A 13,052-nucleotide genomic window follows, 5' to 3' on the forward strand; every position below is an offset into this window, starting at 1 on the left:
TGCAGCAATTTGACCATGAAGGCCTGATTCAAGCTGTCATCAAGGCAAAGGGTGGCTACTTTGAAGAATCTCAAATATAAAATATATTTTCATTTGTTTAACACTTTTATGGTTACTACATGATTCCATATGCATTATTTCATAGTTTTGATGTCTTCAGTATTATTCTACAATGTATAAAATGTTAAAAGAAAAACCCTTGAATGAGTAGGTGTGTCCAAACTTTTGACAGGTACTGTATGGTAACATAAGACCGTGTTGTTGATTCTGTGACTGGTGACTCACCGGTGTAAATGACTCCATTGAGTTCCACTGACATACTGATGCTGCTCATGCCATTAGTTGTGAGATTGAGAGCTGAGTCCTGTCGGCCATCTGAGAAACCACACACAGCATGTAATGTACACAACACTCATAGGTGATGTTTAACAGCAGATATCAGCATCAACATCTCAGGAAAATGTGTAAATATGAAGAACCTCACTACATAAACATATGGGGCGGCAGGTAGCCTAGAGTTTCGAGAAGCGAGCCAGCAACTGGAGGGTTGCCAGTTCAAATCCTGGGTCTAAGGAAGTCACTTAACACCCCCCACAACAAAAGCACCAGTGGGGCAGCCCCCTGCTCTAACTTCTCCAACCTGTATATGTATGTTTGTCTTTCAGAGGACTTGGCCACATTTCGGTTGGACCTTCTGTACAATTGACGAGTAAAAGGATCTTAAACTAACTGCACAAACAAACGTATAAATAAATGAATTGAACAATCTAATAACCTGTAATAAGGAATATCTGTTACGTCCGTTGTTAGAATGAGACCAAGGTGCAGCGTGGTAGACGTACATTATACTTTTATTTTAAACGACAAAGAAATAGACAAACTAGAATGCCCACCCAAATCACACCCTGACCTAACCAAATAGAGAAATAAAAAGTCTCTCTAAGTTCAGGGCGTGACAATATCTGAATAAACTAACTAACTTCTGGAACAACCTAACAAACAAATGGAACCCACCCCGCTAACTTGGATACATTATATCAATTCATGAGATAGTTTACCAACCTATCCAAGTGAGTGGACACCTAAGGCCATTGATTCATGAATGGTTCCCACCTGATGTCCTCAGTTGCCATTTGTGCCCACTCCCATACCCTATCATTCTGTATTTCTTTATGACTGTAACTTGTATACAGGTACACCAGAGAAGCCACATCCCTGATTGGCAGATGAGTGACAACCAATGTTCCCTCTAACTTAAACGTTGTGAAAATTATGTGCATCTTCCAGCACGCGTTTACTGTGAACACTGAGGCTGTAACCGCTTTAAGTTAGTTTCAACAGGGGCCAAGTAGGTTACTTTGGCTATTTGATCATAGTGTAGGCCTACCAGTGGCCTACCATGAGAGAAAATGCATCCCATAACATTTTAACATGGAAATAGCTGTTCTATCATTCAGCCAACAGTAGCAGCCAATGTGTGGTGTTCAATGTAGGCCTACATTCCATGAGACTTTTGGGAAAGGGCTTGACATTAACCTGTTTATCCACTTGTCCTTCAGACAAGGACGTGACTGAACATGTTGTGTTGTTTGATGCAAGAAACCACTTGACAAAATAAAATGCATTATTATTCCCATACCATTATTACAGAGAGTCAAATTAAGACAAATTATGCTAGCTACCCTTTGCCTATTGGCTATTTAGTTTATTCAAGCCTGTCTCAAAATACAACACTGCCCCTTCAAGACCCTTCAAGACAAGAAAAAAGCTCTGTACCTGACTCGCTTTCAAAAATGTTTAGAAATAAACACGTTTTGTGCTCTTGTAGTAAGCAATCACACCCCTATTGGTGACTACAAATGATCTATAACTGGGCTAATAACTCACTAACTAGCAAAGGATATGAACTAAATGTGCACACGTGGCTACATGCACCACTACCACAGCTGTAGAGTTAAAATTAAATTACACAGATCCATATATGGCAATGGTCTATTTGCATATAGGCCTTCTGCAGCTCTGATTAGTTATGCACCGGTCTGTGTAGAGTATGGGCTGAGTCAGTGCGCAAAATAATCATACTCTGATGCCTTGTGCCTACAACAAAATCTCTTGCATAATTTGTTTTGTTTTTCGGTATGTTACATTGAATGTGGCTAATATTGCGTTGATTCGATCACAATAGCCACAGTAAAGGAAAATGTTGATAGTGTTAACTAACGGAAAACTCTAGAAAGTTGAGTGAAGTTCAATCTTGTGCTTCTCTCAGTGGGCTGATATTTCTTCTGTCCTCGGGGCAACTGCGCACCCACGCATACGTGCAGTTTAGAGGGAACATTGGTGGCAAACCTGATTAGAAGCACCTTCTGCTCATCGGTTGCTCACCTGTGTTCCCTACAAATGCTGTTTTGAATGAAAAAGCTTTGTACCTACACACTGAAGAAGGCTGAAAAGCTGAAACGTCTGTGTATGCTAATCCCTAATGAAGTGAAAATAATAAAATAAAATATAAAATGAATTAAGCTGTATGCAACATCTTTTAGAATGCGAACCCATCACACCTTTAATATTAACTATACTAAGAAATCATTTATTTTACTGAAGGGAAGCAATGGTGGACCAATCTTGGTACTTTCGAATCAAATTTAACATTATTTAAAGTGCATTTAAAAATGGCAACATGCTCTACCTTGGTTGTTGATGCGGATGTTCATGGGCATCTGGGCAGTCCTGGCCAGCAGATTGTGCTGCAGCGCTCTCTGCAGCAGCCGCTGGTGCTTCTCAGCAGGTAGGGCAATCTTCTTCTCCGGGGGCTCACCTGCCTCCAGTCTGTCCCTCAGCTGCTCTAGAGCCGCTAACTGGGCCGCTGCTGCCTGCACCGCCACCGAATTACCAACCAGAGGGTGCCTGGACATGAATCCCAAGCCGGACACAGGCTGGTCACCCTCCTCTTCTACAGGGGAGAGGGGAGACGGATAAGTTTAGAGCAAGGTAGTTTTGGTCCAGGATGTGGTAGCTCTTCAAATTAAGTATCTGTTGTCTGATGTTATGGGTTACTGTTCACTTCAAGCTTTCTGTGATAAGTATGAACCCTCCCAACCCTCATTGTGTTCACGTTCACTTCAATCTTTGGCTTTATTCATGTCAGTGATATGAATGAACCCACCTTTTAAATTTTTTTGTTTTAAAAATACAAAATAAATTTCCTCATCTCAATGCAGAATAATTGTCCTTTAAAGATATCTGAGTATAGCAAAACACCTTTCGATCCATCAATACTGTTCATCGTTGGCTAGACGAGTGCATACAAAGTTCAAAACCCCAACCCTTCCTTTTATGTACCTTTCTTGATTTTCTGGATGGGAGTGAGAGAGTGGCCTCCGTTGGTGGCCACGTTCATCCCCATGTTCTGCATGGACATCTTGGGGGAGGACAGCATGGTGGGGGTCCCATTGGGGGAGTAGGTGAAGAGGGAGCTGCCGAAGCTCTGCCGGCGGCCCTCCCGTCGGTTACAGTCGATAGCTGCCTGCAGCTCGTTGGGGTTGCTGAGGCTCCTCTTGTCACATTCGTATGGATACAGGTACTTCATGTACCTGTGAAAAATATATTTCAGTTGGTATTGGGATAATTTTATGAAATATGAAACTATTTGAAAAACACAGTATTACAATGGATAAGTATACCTTGAAACAAGTTTACAAATGATATGGGGGAATGTGTGTGTGTGTTCGGTGTGCATAAGCGTGTGCTCGCATGTGTGTGTGTGTGTGTGTGTAAGTGTGTGCTTGCGCTTGCGTGTACTCACTGTGTCCTGAGAGTAAAGGCTGCACTGGTAATTGAGGTAGGCAGGTTGAGTCCTTTAGTGATCTCTCTCCACAGCTTCTTGTTGATGACCTCTACCAGGCCTCCCTTCTCTGTCACCAGCTGGTACAGCATGTACAGGTCTAGGACCTGCTTGGCCATGATGGGGATCCTGTTCACAGGGGTTCCTGGAGACGAGGAAAAGACTATTCACTGCCTGTCGCTAACACCATACTCTTTTGCTAGGTTTCCCTTTTGATAAGTTGCCATGAAACTGACTGAACTGAGAAAACTTTCTAGTGGTCTGAAACATTTTAATGCTTCAGGAGTACAACAATATATTCAGAAATGTCATGTTCTATATTCTGGGTTGGACAGTAACTGATTAAATGTAATCAGTTACATGTAATCGGATTACCAAAAAAAACAACTGTAATCATCTACATTACAAGCAAAAAAAAAATAATACATTATGACACCTTGTTTTATCATTGACACTCAATTCAGCACTGACAAAAAGGCGCAAGTTTATGCTTGTTACACATGAGCGATCACTATGATGACACACCAAATGCATTTGATGGATCCTTTTTGTCTTCTTCTAATGCCTCTTATTTATTTACATTTTATATTTAACCTTTATTTAACTAGGCAAGCAAATTAAGAACAAATTCTTATTTACAATGATGGCCTACCCCCGGCCAAACCCTAACCCGGACCGTGCTGGTCCAATTATGCGCCACCCTATGGGACTCCCAATCATGACTGGTTGTGATACAGCCTGGAATCAAACCAGGGTCTGTAGTGACGCCTCTAGCACTGAGATACAGTGCCTTAGACCGCTGCTCCACTCGGGAGTAATAATAAAGTAAGGGGAAAGTAATCATAAAGTAACTGAAAGTAATCAAATTATGTTACTGAGTTTGCGTAATCCAAAAGTTACATTACTGATTACAATTTGACAGGTAAGTAGTAACTGTAACAGATTACATTTAGAAAGTAACCTACCCTACAGTGGTTCTACGGTATTGTTTTCCTACGGAGAGTATCACACCTTTTCATAGCACACAATACTTCAATACATTATCAATTGTCAATGCCATGTCTGTTTTGTTCTTGTTATAGTATTGGGTCTTATTGTGCTTTAAAAAACATGACTTGTTTTTATAATTCTGAAAGAAAGCTATGGAGAAAAAAAACAGGAAAATGTTCTCATCTCAGTCTCTTTTCAATTCCCTATATTGTACCTAGAGGGCAGTGTCCAATTCTTTGAGCAACTAGGCACGCAGACCAGCCCATACATTTTTTGAGGGCACAGTGTATAGTGTAAACATACCCTAAACACCCAATACTGGATTTTCTACACTGACTATCTTAACATAATAATATTTATTACTATTACCTTCAACATGTTGGTCTTATATTTCCAAAGTAGAACTAGTTTGTGAATCAAAATCATACAATGTGCTGTTTGCCTGAGGGCACACACTTAACGTGTTGTGAAATGTGTTGTGAAATGTAATGTAATGTTTTTAATTGTATATATCTGCCTTAATTTTGCATGACACCAGGAAGAGTAGCTCTAATGGGCAACCAGAATAAATACAAATAGAGTCTGACGAAGTGACGATCATTAATACAAGATGCAAATGCTGAACCAAACCAAACACCGTAACTTAACAGAGCTACATAAAAAGTCTGGCGCCTAAACATATACCTAAATACATTCCTAAGTTGATACATGCAGTCTCATGTACGCTTTAGTTTTAGACGAGCTGGGAACAGTGAAGGCTTGGCCGACCATAAAGCAATCATCTGCAAATGAATAAAGATCCACCCACGGAGGTGAAAGCTGAGAGTTTTGTTTCCTATGTCAGTGAAGGGGGGAGGGGCGGGGGCAGGTGGCTAGAGAACACAACAGGGCCTCTCAGTATTAACCCACCAAGGCAAACAGTGAAATCTCTATCGAGTCATGTCTTTTACTTGTATTAATGTGGCTCTGCTGCATGAGATACTGGGACAGAAAGGTATAGTCCTGTCTTGTATATCCACCACTCCTTTTACAATACTCGCTCACCTCTCTTTTGCATGAAGCTGAATAGGTCATCCAGAAACTCTTTTCTCTTTGGGTCTCCATCTAGTTCGTAGAGCTGGAGAGGAGCGGAGAAGAGGGGGAGAGATAAAAACAGGTTACAGCTGGGAGTAGATTACCAAGGGGGGTTGAAAACTATTATTGCCCCAAAATGGAGGATGGAGCCTCAGCTTTAGAATGCTATTAAGTCGAGAGAGGACGTCTAGTATGATGAAAACCTGATGTGGCCCAGCTGCTATGGCCGAGAGCTCCGGAAAGTTTAGTGAAAATTAACAGTAAAAGTGAAGCACATGGCTCCGGGGAATACAGTGGGCTATTGTGGTAACTTAAATTGCGGTATGAAGATTGTTCACAACAAAGATTGATTCACACTCGCTGGTGTGGAGAGTATCTTTTGACTGACTAACTTGTCAAACAAAAGTGTAGTTTACAAAACAAACCAATAATGTATAGCTGAGGCGGAAGAATACATTTTTTCATCATTGGGTTTTAATTCTCTCTGAAATTACTGTAAAGTGTTGGTCCCATGTTTCATGAGCTGAAATAAAAGATCCCAGAAATACACACAAAATGCTTTAACTCTCAAATTTTGTTCACAAATTTGTCTCCACCCCTGTTAGTGAGCATTTTTCCTTTGCCAAGATAATCCATCCACCTGACAGGTGTGGCATATCAAGAAGCTCCTGAGTGGGCTCTCGCGTGGCACAGCGGTTTAAGGCACTGCATCTCAGTGCTAGAGGCTTCACTACAGACACCCTGGTTCAAATCCAGGCTGTATCATAACTGGCTGTGATTGGGAGTTCCGGTAGGCTGTCATTGTAAATAAGAATTTGTTCTTAATTGACTGTCAGAAACCATCTCAGGGAAGCTCATCTGCATGCTTGTCGTCCTCTCCAGGGTCTTGACCTGACTGCAGTTCGGTATGTGGGCAAATGCTCAGCATTCGATGGCCACTGGCATGATGGAGAAGTGTGCTCTTCACGTATGAATCCCAGTTTAAACTTTCCCGGGCAGATGGCAGACAGCGTAGAGTGTATGGCGTTGTGTGGCCGAGCGGTTTGCTGCTGTCAACAGAGTGCCCCATGGTGGCAGTGGGGTTATGATATGGGCAGGCATAAGCTACGAACATAATTGCATTTTATCGATGGCAATTTGAATGCACAGAGATACCGTGACGAGATCCTGAGGCCCATTGTCGTACCATTCATCACCTCATGTTTCAGCATGATAATGCAGGGCCCCATATTGCAAGGATCTGTACACAATTCATGGAAGCTGAAAATGTCCCAGTTCTTCCATGGCCTGCATACTCACCAGACATGTCACCCATTGAGCATGTTTGGGATGCTCTGGATCAACGTGTACAACAGCATGTTCCAGTTCCAGACAATATCCAGCAACTTTGCACAGTCATTGAATAGGAGTGGGACAACATTCCACAGGCAACAATCAACCGCCTGATCAACTCTATGTCTCTATGTGAATGAGATTTGTTGCACTGCATGAGGCAAATGGTGGTAACACCAGATACTCACTGGTTTTCTGATCAACGCCCGTACTTCTTTTTGTAAGGTACATTATCTGTGACCAACAGATGCATATCTGTATTCCCAGTCATGTGAAATCCATAGATTAGGGCATCATTTATTTATTTCAATTGACTTATTTCCTTATATGAACCGTAACTCAGTAAAGACTTTGAAATTGTTGTATTATGCGTATATATTTTTGTTAAGTGCACAAGATGCTTCATCAAAGCAACAGTTCGGCCAGAGCACACAATGCAGAACTCTAGTCTTGTTCTGGACTTGGGAGTACTTTATGCAGGCTCTTGCTGTGTAATCACAAACAGGCCATTCTCTTTGTGGCATTTAGGGCCCATTAGTGATGCCAAGCTGCAGTTAGATCTTATTATCAGAAGGATGTGGGGCTGGATGACGAGGCGGTGGAGGGGCGGTAATAAATGTAGGGCTGGAGGCAAGGCCAGTCTTAATTACAGGATGCATGCATTTCGAGGAGTGCCGAGCCATAAATCTTCAAAATGCTCTCTCTCACTCACAGAAGTTCCAAAAGAATAAAGACATTTCAAATGTCATATTATGTCTATATACAGTGTTGTAACGATGTGCAAATAGTTAAAATACAAAATGGAAAACATCTTACTGCTGGGATGGCACACTGTGGTATTTCACTGAATAGATTTTTAAAATATTTTATTTAACCTTTATTTAACTAGGCAAGTCAGTTAAGAACAAATTCTTATTTACAATGAAGGCCTACACCGGCCAATATTGGAGTTTATCAAAATTTGATTTGTTTTTGAAATCTTTGTTGGTCTGTGTAATCTGAGGGAAATATGTGTCTCTAATATGGTCATACATTTGGCAAGTTAGTAAGCATAGCTCAGTTTCCACGTCATTATGTGAGCAGTGTACACTTAGCCTATCGTCTCGAGAGCCAGGTCTGCCTACGTCGGCCTCTCTCAATAGCAAGGCTATACTCACAGTCTGTACAAAGTAAAAGCTTTTTTAATTCTCACCCCCTCACTTAGAGACCCCCTCTAACCCCCTCATTCTAACTCCCACCTTCACACCCCACTAACCCCCAACTACACACCCCTCTAACCCCCTCATTCTAACTCCTACCTGTACACCCCCCCCACATACCCCTCTAACCCCCTCATTCTAACCCCCCCGACATCACTCTGGCAGAACACATCTGTTTATCTGGGACGGGTGGAGTTTGGGGATACAGGTTTTCACATCAACTTAAATCTATAGTACACACACCGATAGGGTGTCGACCGTCTCCTTGTGTGCAACTGTCTCACAAAGAGCTGTGTCAATGAGCAAAACGTTGGCAGTGAGCATAAACCTCGTTACATACATGCCACTACTGAGGAGTTTTACGTGTTTCTGAGTGATAGAAAAGCAGGCAGGCATTTTAGAGTGAACTTTAAGAAGCAGGGAGTTTCAGTGTGAGCAGGTTTCCTGCCAGCACAGATTTCATTAGATCCACCCAGAATGTTACAATGTGAAATGGCCAACAGATTGTCAAAGACACTACTTCAATGCATTGCCTGTGTGTGTGCGCTGCATAAAACGTTTGAGCAAGCTTTGTTCAGGCTGCTGTTTATGACTTCATGTTTCTTTGTTCGTGTCTCATGGATCATTGATACAAGATCTGCAACGTCTTCATTTCTGAATGCTTTAACTATGCAGGTCAAGCTTGTTGTTTGCCTGTTGGGTGAAACACACACAAAAATCTGTTTCATGTCAAACATCATGAATAATTCCAGCACAAGTAGTCACGGTTACTCAGAGGTTGCGAAAAACAACAGCTATCGGAGTCCCATGCGAGTCATCCAGGCACCTCGCAACAAGTGTCACATAGCACATAATTGGGCCTAGCTATTGAGCCCTGTCCCCACATGGACATTGAGAGGGGATCGCATGGAGCTGGTGTGTCACACGAGCTGTTGCCTATGAAACACACCCATCCTTTCACACCTGCCAGGGCTGACTGACTGACTGACACACACACACACACACACACACACACACACACACACACACACACACACACACACACACACACACACACACACACACACACACACACACACACACACACACACACACACACACACACACACACACACACACACACACACACACACACACAGAGGAGGGCAGTGGGGGAGGGGAGAGAGAGGCCAGGAGGGGGATGGGAGGAAGCGAGCATGCAGCTTGACTTCACCGGTGTGAGGGGGTGCTGTATATGGGGTGTGAACCTGGGCACACAATCTCTCTTATTCAAATAGTGTATAGTTCCTAGCTGTGTCTCTCCCATGCTAGTTTGTTGCGTTTTCACACGGTTATCAAGTGAACAAGGACAATTCAACAACAAAATGTGGCGCAGACTGCTCCCTTTGACTCATTATCACACTCATACTTTGATTTCCAACTCAAAGAGATATAAAACCACAGCACCACCTAAGAAACCACAGTAATGGCAAAGCATCGCAGTGAGAAGAGGTATCTAGCTCCTGCTATGCTGGGTGACTTTGCTAGCTTACTAAATATGTATTGAATTAAAGGAGCAACTGTTCAGTATTTATCATTTGTGATTGGTGTGTAGAAACAGATAAGCCATGATCTGTGTCGAGCATTATACCCCGCGGTTACCATACATGTTTCACAACCAACAGCCTACATTTCTTTATTAGAAAAAATTGCTCATAATGCTATTTAGGTCCACATTATTGGAATTGGCTAGATTTATCGTAGCAAGCAATTTCACTACTTGCCTTCTTGAGAAGATTTCCATTCAAGGGGAAAATCAATTCTACAAGTCACGTTAAACTTTCAATAAGCTGTAGGAACAAGAACGGGAGACTACATAATACACTGAACAAGCTTAAGAAGAGGGAACCAGCAAAGTACACTGTCGTTTAAAAAAAAGTAAAGTTTAAAGTATGTAAATAAAATAAACCCCAACCTCTACTTTTTTTTGAAAATGGATGTTTCTCTTTTGTAGTGTGAAGACATTAGCACAGTAAGAATGAACACGGTTCACACCTGTGGATGGTCAATGAATGAATAGCAAGAGCAGTTCCACTCTCTATTTGAATGAGCCTGAAACTAGTCTGACAATTTTTTTAAATATTTTTGTCTTCCCTGTTTGTCTCTACCCTCTTTCTACACCCCATACATCATACTGTTGTAACACATTACCAACCTTCACACCACAATCAGTTTGTTATTTTAAATGTCGAATAGCTGAGAAAATGTTCTGAAATTTTCATTTGAGATTTATCTGTACTTTTACCGAGAAAACAAATACATAAACCTCTTCAAAGACATTTTGTCTTGTTTTCAAACATGAAAAAAATTCAGCCTTTCTACATTTACATTTTAGCAGACACACTTATTCAGAGCAACTAGGGTTAAGTGCCTTGCTCAAGGGCACAATGCGCTTAACCACTAGGCTACCTGAGCACTATACCTAGAGACAGAACCACTGTTGAACATGGCACAACACATTTAAAAAAAGGTGCACTATGTAGAAATCGCTCCCCCATTTCCGGGTTGCTAAAATTAAAATATTTAGTGTCATTTTAGTTTATGTGACAAACAAGCAAAAGAAGTATAGTGTAGAGAGTCATTGTACCATCTAAACAGCTAAGAAATATCTTTTCAACAACCAAAAATATTGTACTTTCAGCTGGTGTACAAAACCGAAAGTAAAATAATCAAAAACTAAACGAAAGAATGGGAAGCTTCATAGACTTGCTTTCAGAATGACAGATCTATAACTCACATTTCTATGTGAATTTGGTTGGGTCGCCCACAAAGCTACACATCCTGACTGAATTCCTGACTTCATAATCCAAGATTCACCTAATGGATATTGGGTTGGGACAGTATCAAAAGATTTAGACGTAAGCAAATACTCAGAGAAGCAAAAACAAAGTTGTTCCTCCCAGTGAGTATTGCAGCATTTTCTAAGAACTGAAGAGAGATTGGAGAGGATTGTAAAAAAAATAACAAACTGCTTTGCTTGGATTAAGAGTAATATGGTGATACACAATGCAAAGGGTAGCATAGCAATCAAATCAAATCAAATTTTATTTGTCACATACACATGGTTAGCAGATGTTAATGCGAGTGTAGCGAAATGCTTGTGCTTCTAGTTCCGACAATGCAGTAATAACCAACAAGTAATCTAACTAACAATTCCTAAACTACTGTCTTATACACAGTGTAAGGGGATAAATAATATGTACATAAGGATATATGAATGAGTGATGGTACAGAGCAGCATAGGCAAGATACAGTAGATGGTATCGAGTACAGTATATACATATGAGATGAGTATGTAAACAAAGTGGCATAGTTAAAGTGGCTAGTGATACATGTATTACATAAGGATGCAGTCGATGATATAGAGTACAGTATATACGTATGCATATGAGATGAATAATGTAGGGTAAGTAACATTATATAAGGTAGCATTGTTTAAAGTGGCTAGTGATATATTTACATCATTTCCCATCAATTCCCATTATTAAAGTGGCTGGAGTTGAGTCCGTGTCAGTGTGTTGGCAGCAGCCACTCAATGTTAGTGGTGGCTGTTTAACAGTCTGATGGCCTTGAGATAGAAGCTGTTTTTCAGTCTCTCGGTCCCAGCTTTGATGCACCTGTACTGACCTCGCCTTCTGGATGATAGCGGCTTCTTCACGATGCTGTCTGTGTGAGTGGACCAATTCAGTTTGTCTGTAATGTGTATGCCGAGGAACTTAAAACTTGCTACTCGCTCCACTACTGTTCCATCGATGTGGATAGGGGGGTGTTCCCTCTGCTGTTTCCTGAAGTCCACAATCATCTCCTTAGTTTTGTTGACGTTGAGTGTGAGGTTATTTTCCTGGCACCACACTCCGAGGGCCCTCACCTCCTCCCTGTAGGCCGTCTTGTCGTTGTTGGTAATCAAGCCTACCACTGTTGTGTCGTCCGCAAACTTGATGATTGAGTTGGAGGCGTGCGTGGCCACGCAGTCGTGGGTGAACAGGGAGTACAGGAGAGGGCTCAGAACGCACCCTTGTGGGGCCCCAGTGTTGAGGATCAGCGGGGAGGAGATGTTGTTACCTACCCTCACCACCTGGGGGCGGCCCGTCAGGAAGTCCAGTACCCAGTTGCACAGGGCGGGGTCGAGACCCAGGGTCTCGAGCTTGATGACGAGCTTGGAGGGTACTATGGTGTTGAATGCCGAGCTGTAGTCGATGAACAGCATTCTCACATAGGTATTCCTCTTGTCCAGATGGGTTAGGGCAGTGTGCAGTGTGGTTGAGATTGCATCGTCTGTGGACCTATTTGGGCGGTAAGCAAATTGGAGTGGGTCTAGGGTGTCAGGTAGGGTGGAGGTGATATGGTCCTTGACTAGTCTCTCAAAGCACTTCATGATGACGGAAGTGAGTGCTACGGGGCGGTAGTCGTTTAGCTCAGTTACCTTAGCTTTCTTGGGAACAGAAGTGTAATAGCAAGTGTAATATGTTTGAATTCTGTCAATTAATGGAGTCAATGAAGGAATCCTGCATAGGGCCAAAATAATCATGTCTTTCATTGGATATATTTACAGTTGATGTGAAAATAGAGTGAAC

General features: G+C 41.9%; 1 protein-coding gene across 1 annotated transcript in view; it reads right to left on the bottom strand.

Moving 5' to 3' along the window:
* LOC135524631 (AT-rich interactive domain-containing protein 3A-like) overlaps window positions 1-13,052 on the bottom strand; it is a 62,533-nt gene that overhangs the window by 2,531 nt on the left and 46,950 nt on the right. Inside the window, exons 4-8 of the mRNA XM_064952344.1 lie at window positions 5,879-5,951; window positions 3,806-3,989; window positions 3,343-3,593; window positions 2,690-2,953; window positions 286-375 (exon numbers count right to left, since the gene is read on the bottom strand). Coding sequence (XP_064808416.1) covers window positions 286-375; window positions 2,690-2,953; window positions 3,343-3,593; window positions 3,806-3,989; window positions 5,879-5,951 — 862 coding nt within the window. The remainder of the gene's footprint in view (window positions 1-285; window positions 376-2,689; window positions 2,954-3,342; window positions 3,594-3,805; window positions 3,990-5,878; window positions 5,952-13,052) is intronic.

The sequence above is a fragment of the Oncorhynchus masou genome, chromosome 31 (assembly GCF_036934945.1).
Source record: "Oncorhynchus masou masou isolate Uvic2021 chromosome 31, UVic_Omas_1.1, whole genome shotgun sequence".
Classification (NCBI taxonomy): Eukaryota; Metazoa; Chordata; class Actinopteri; order Salmoniformes; family Salmonidae; genus Oncorhynchus; species Oncorhynchus masou.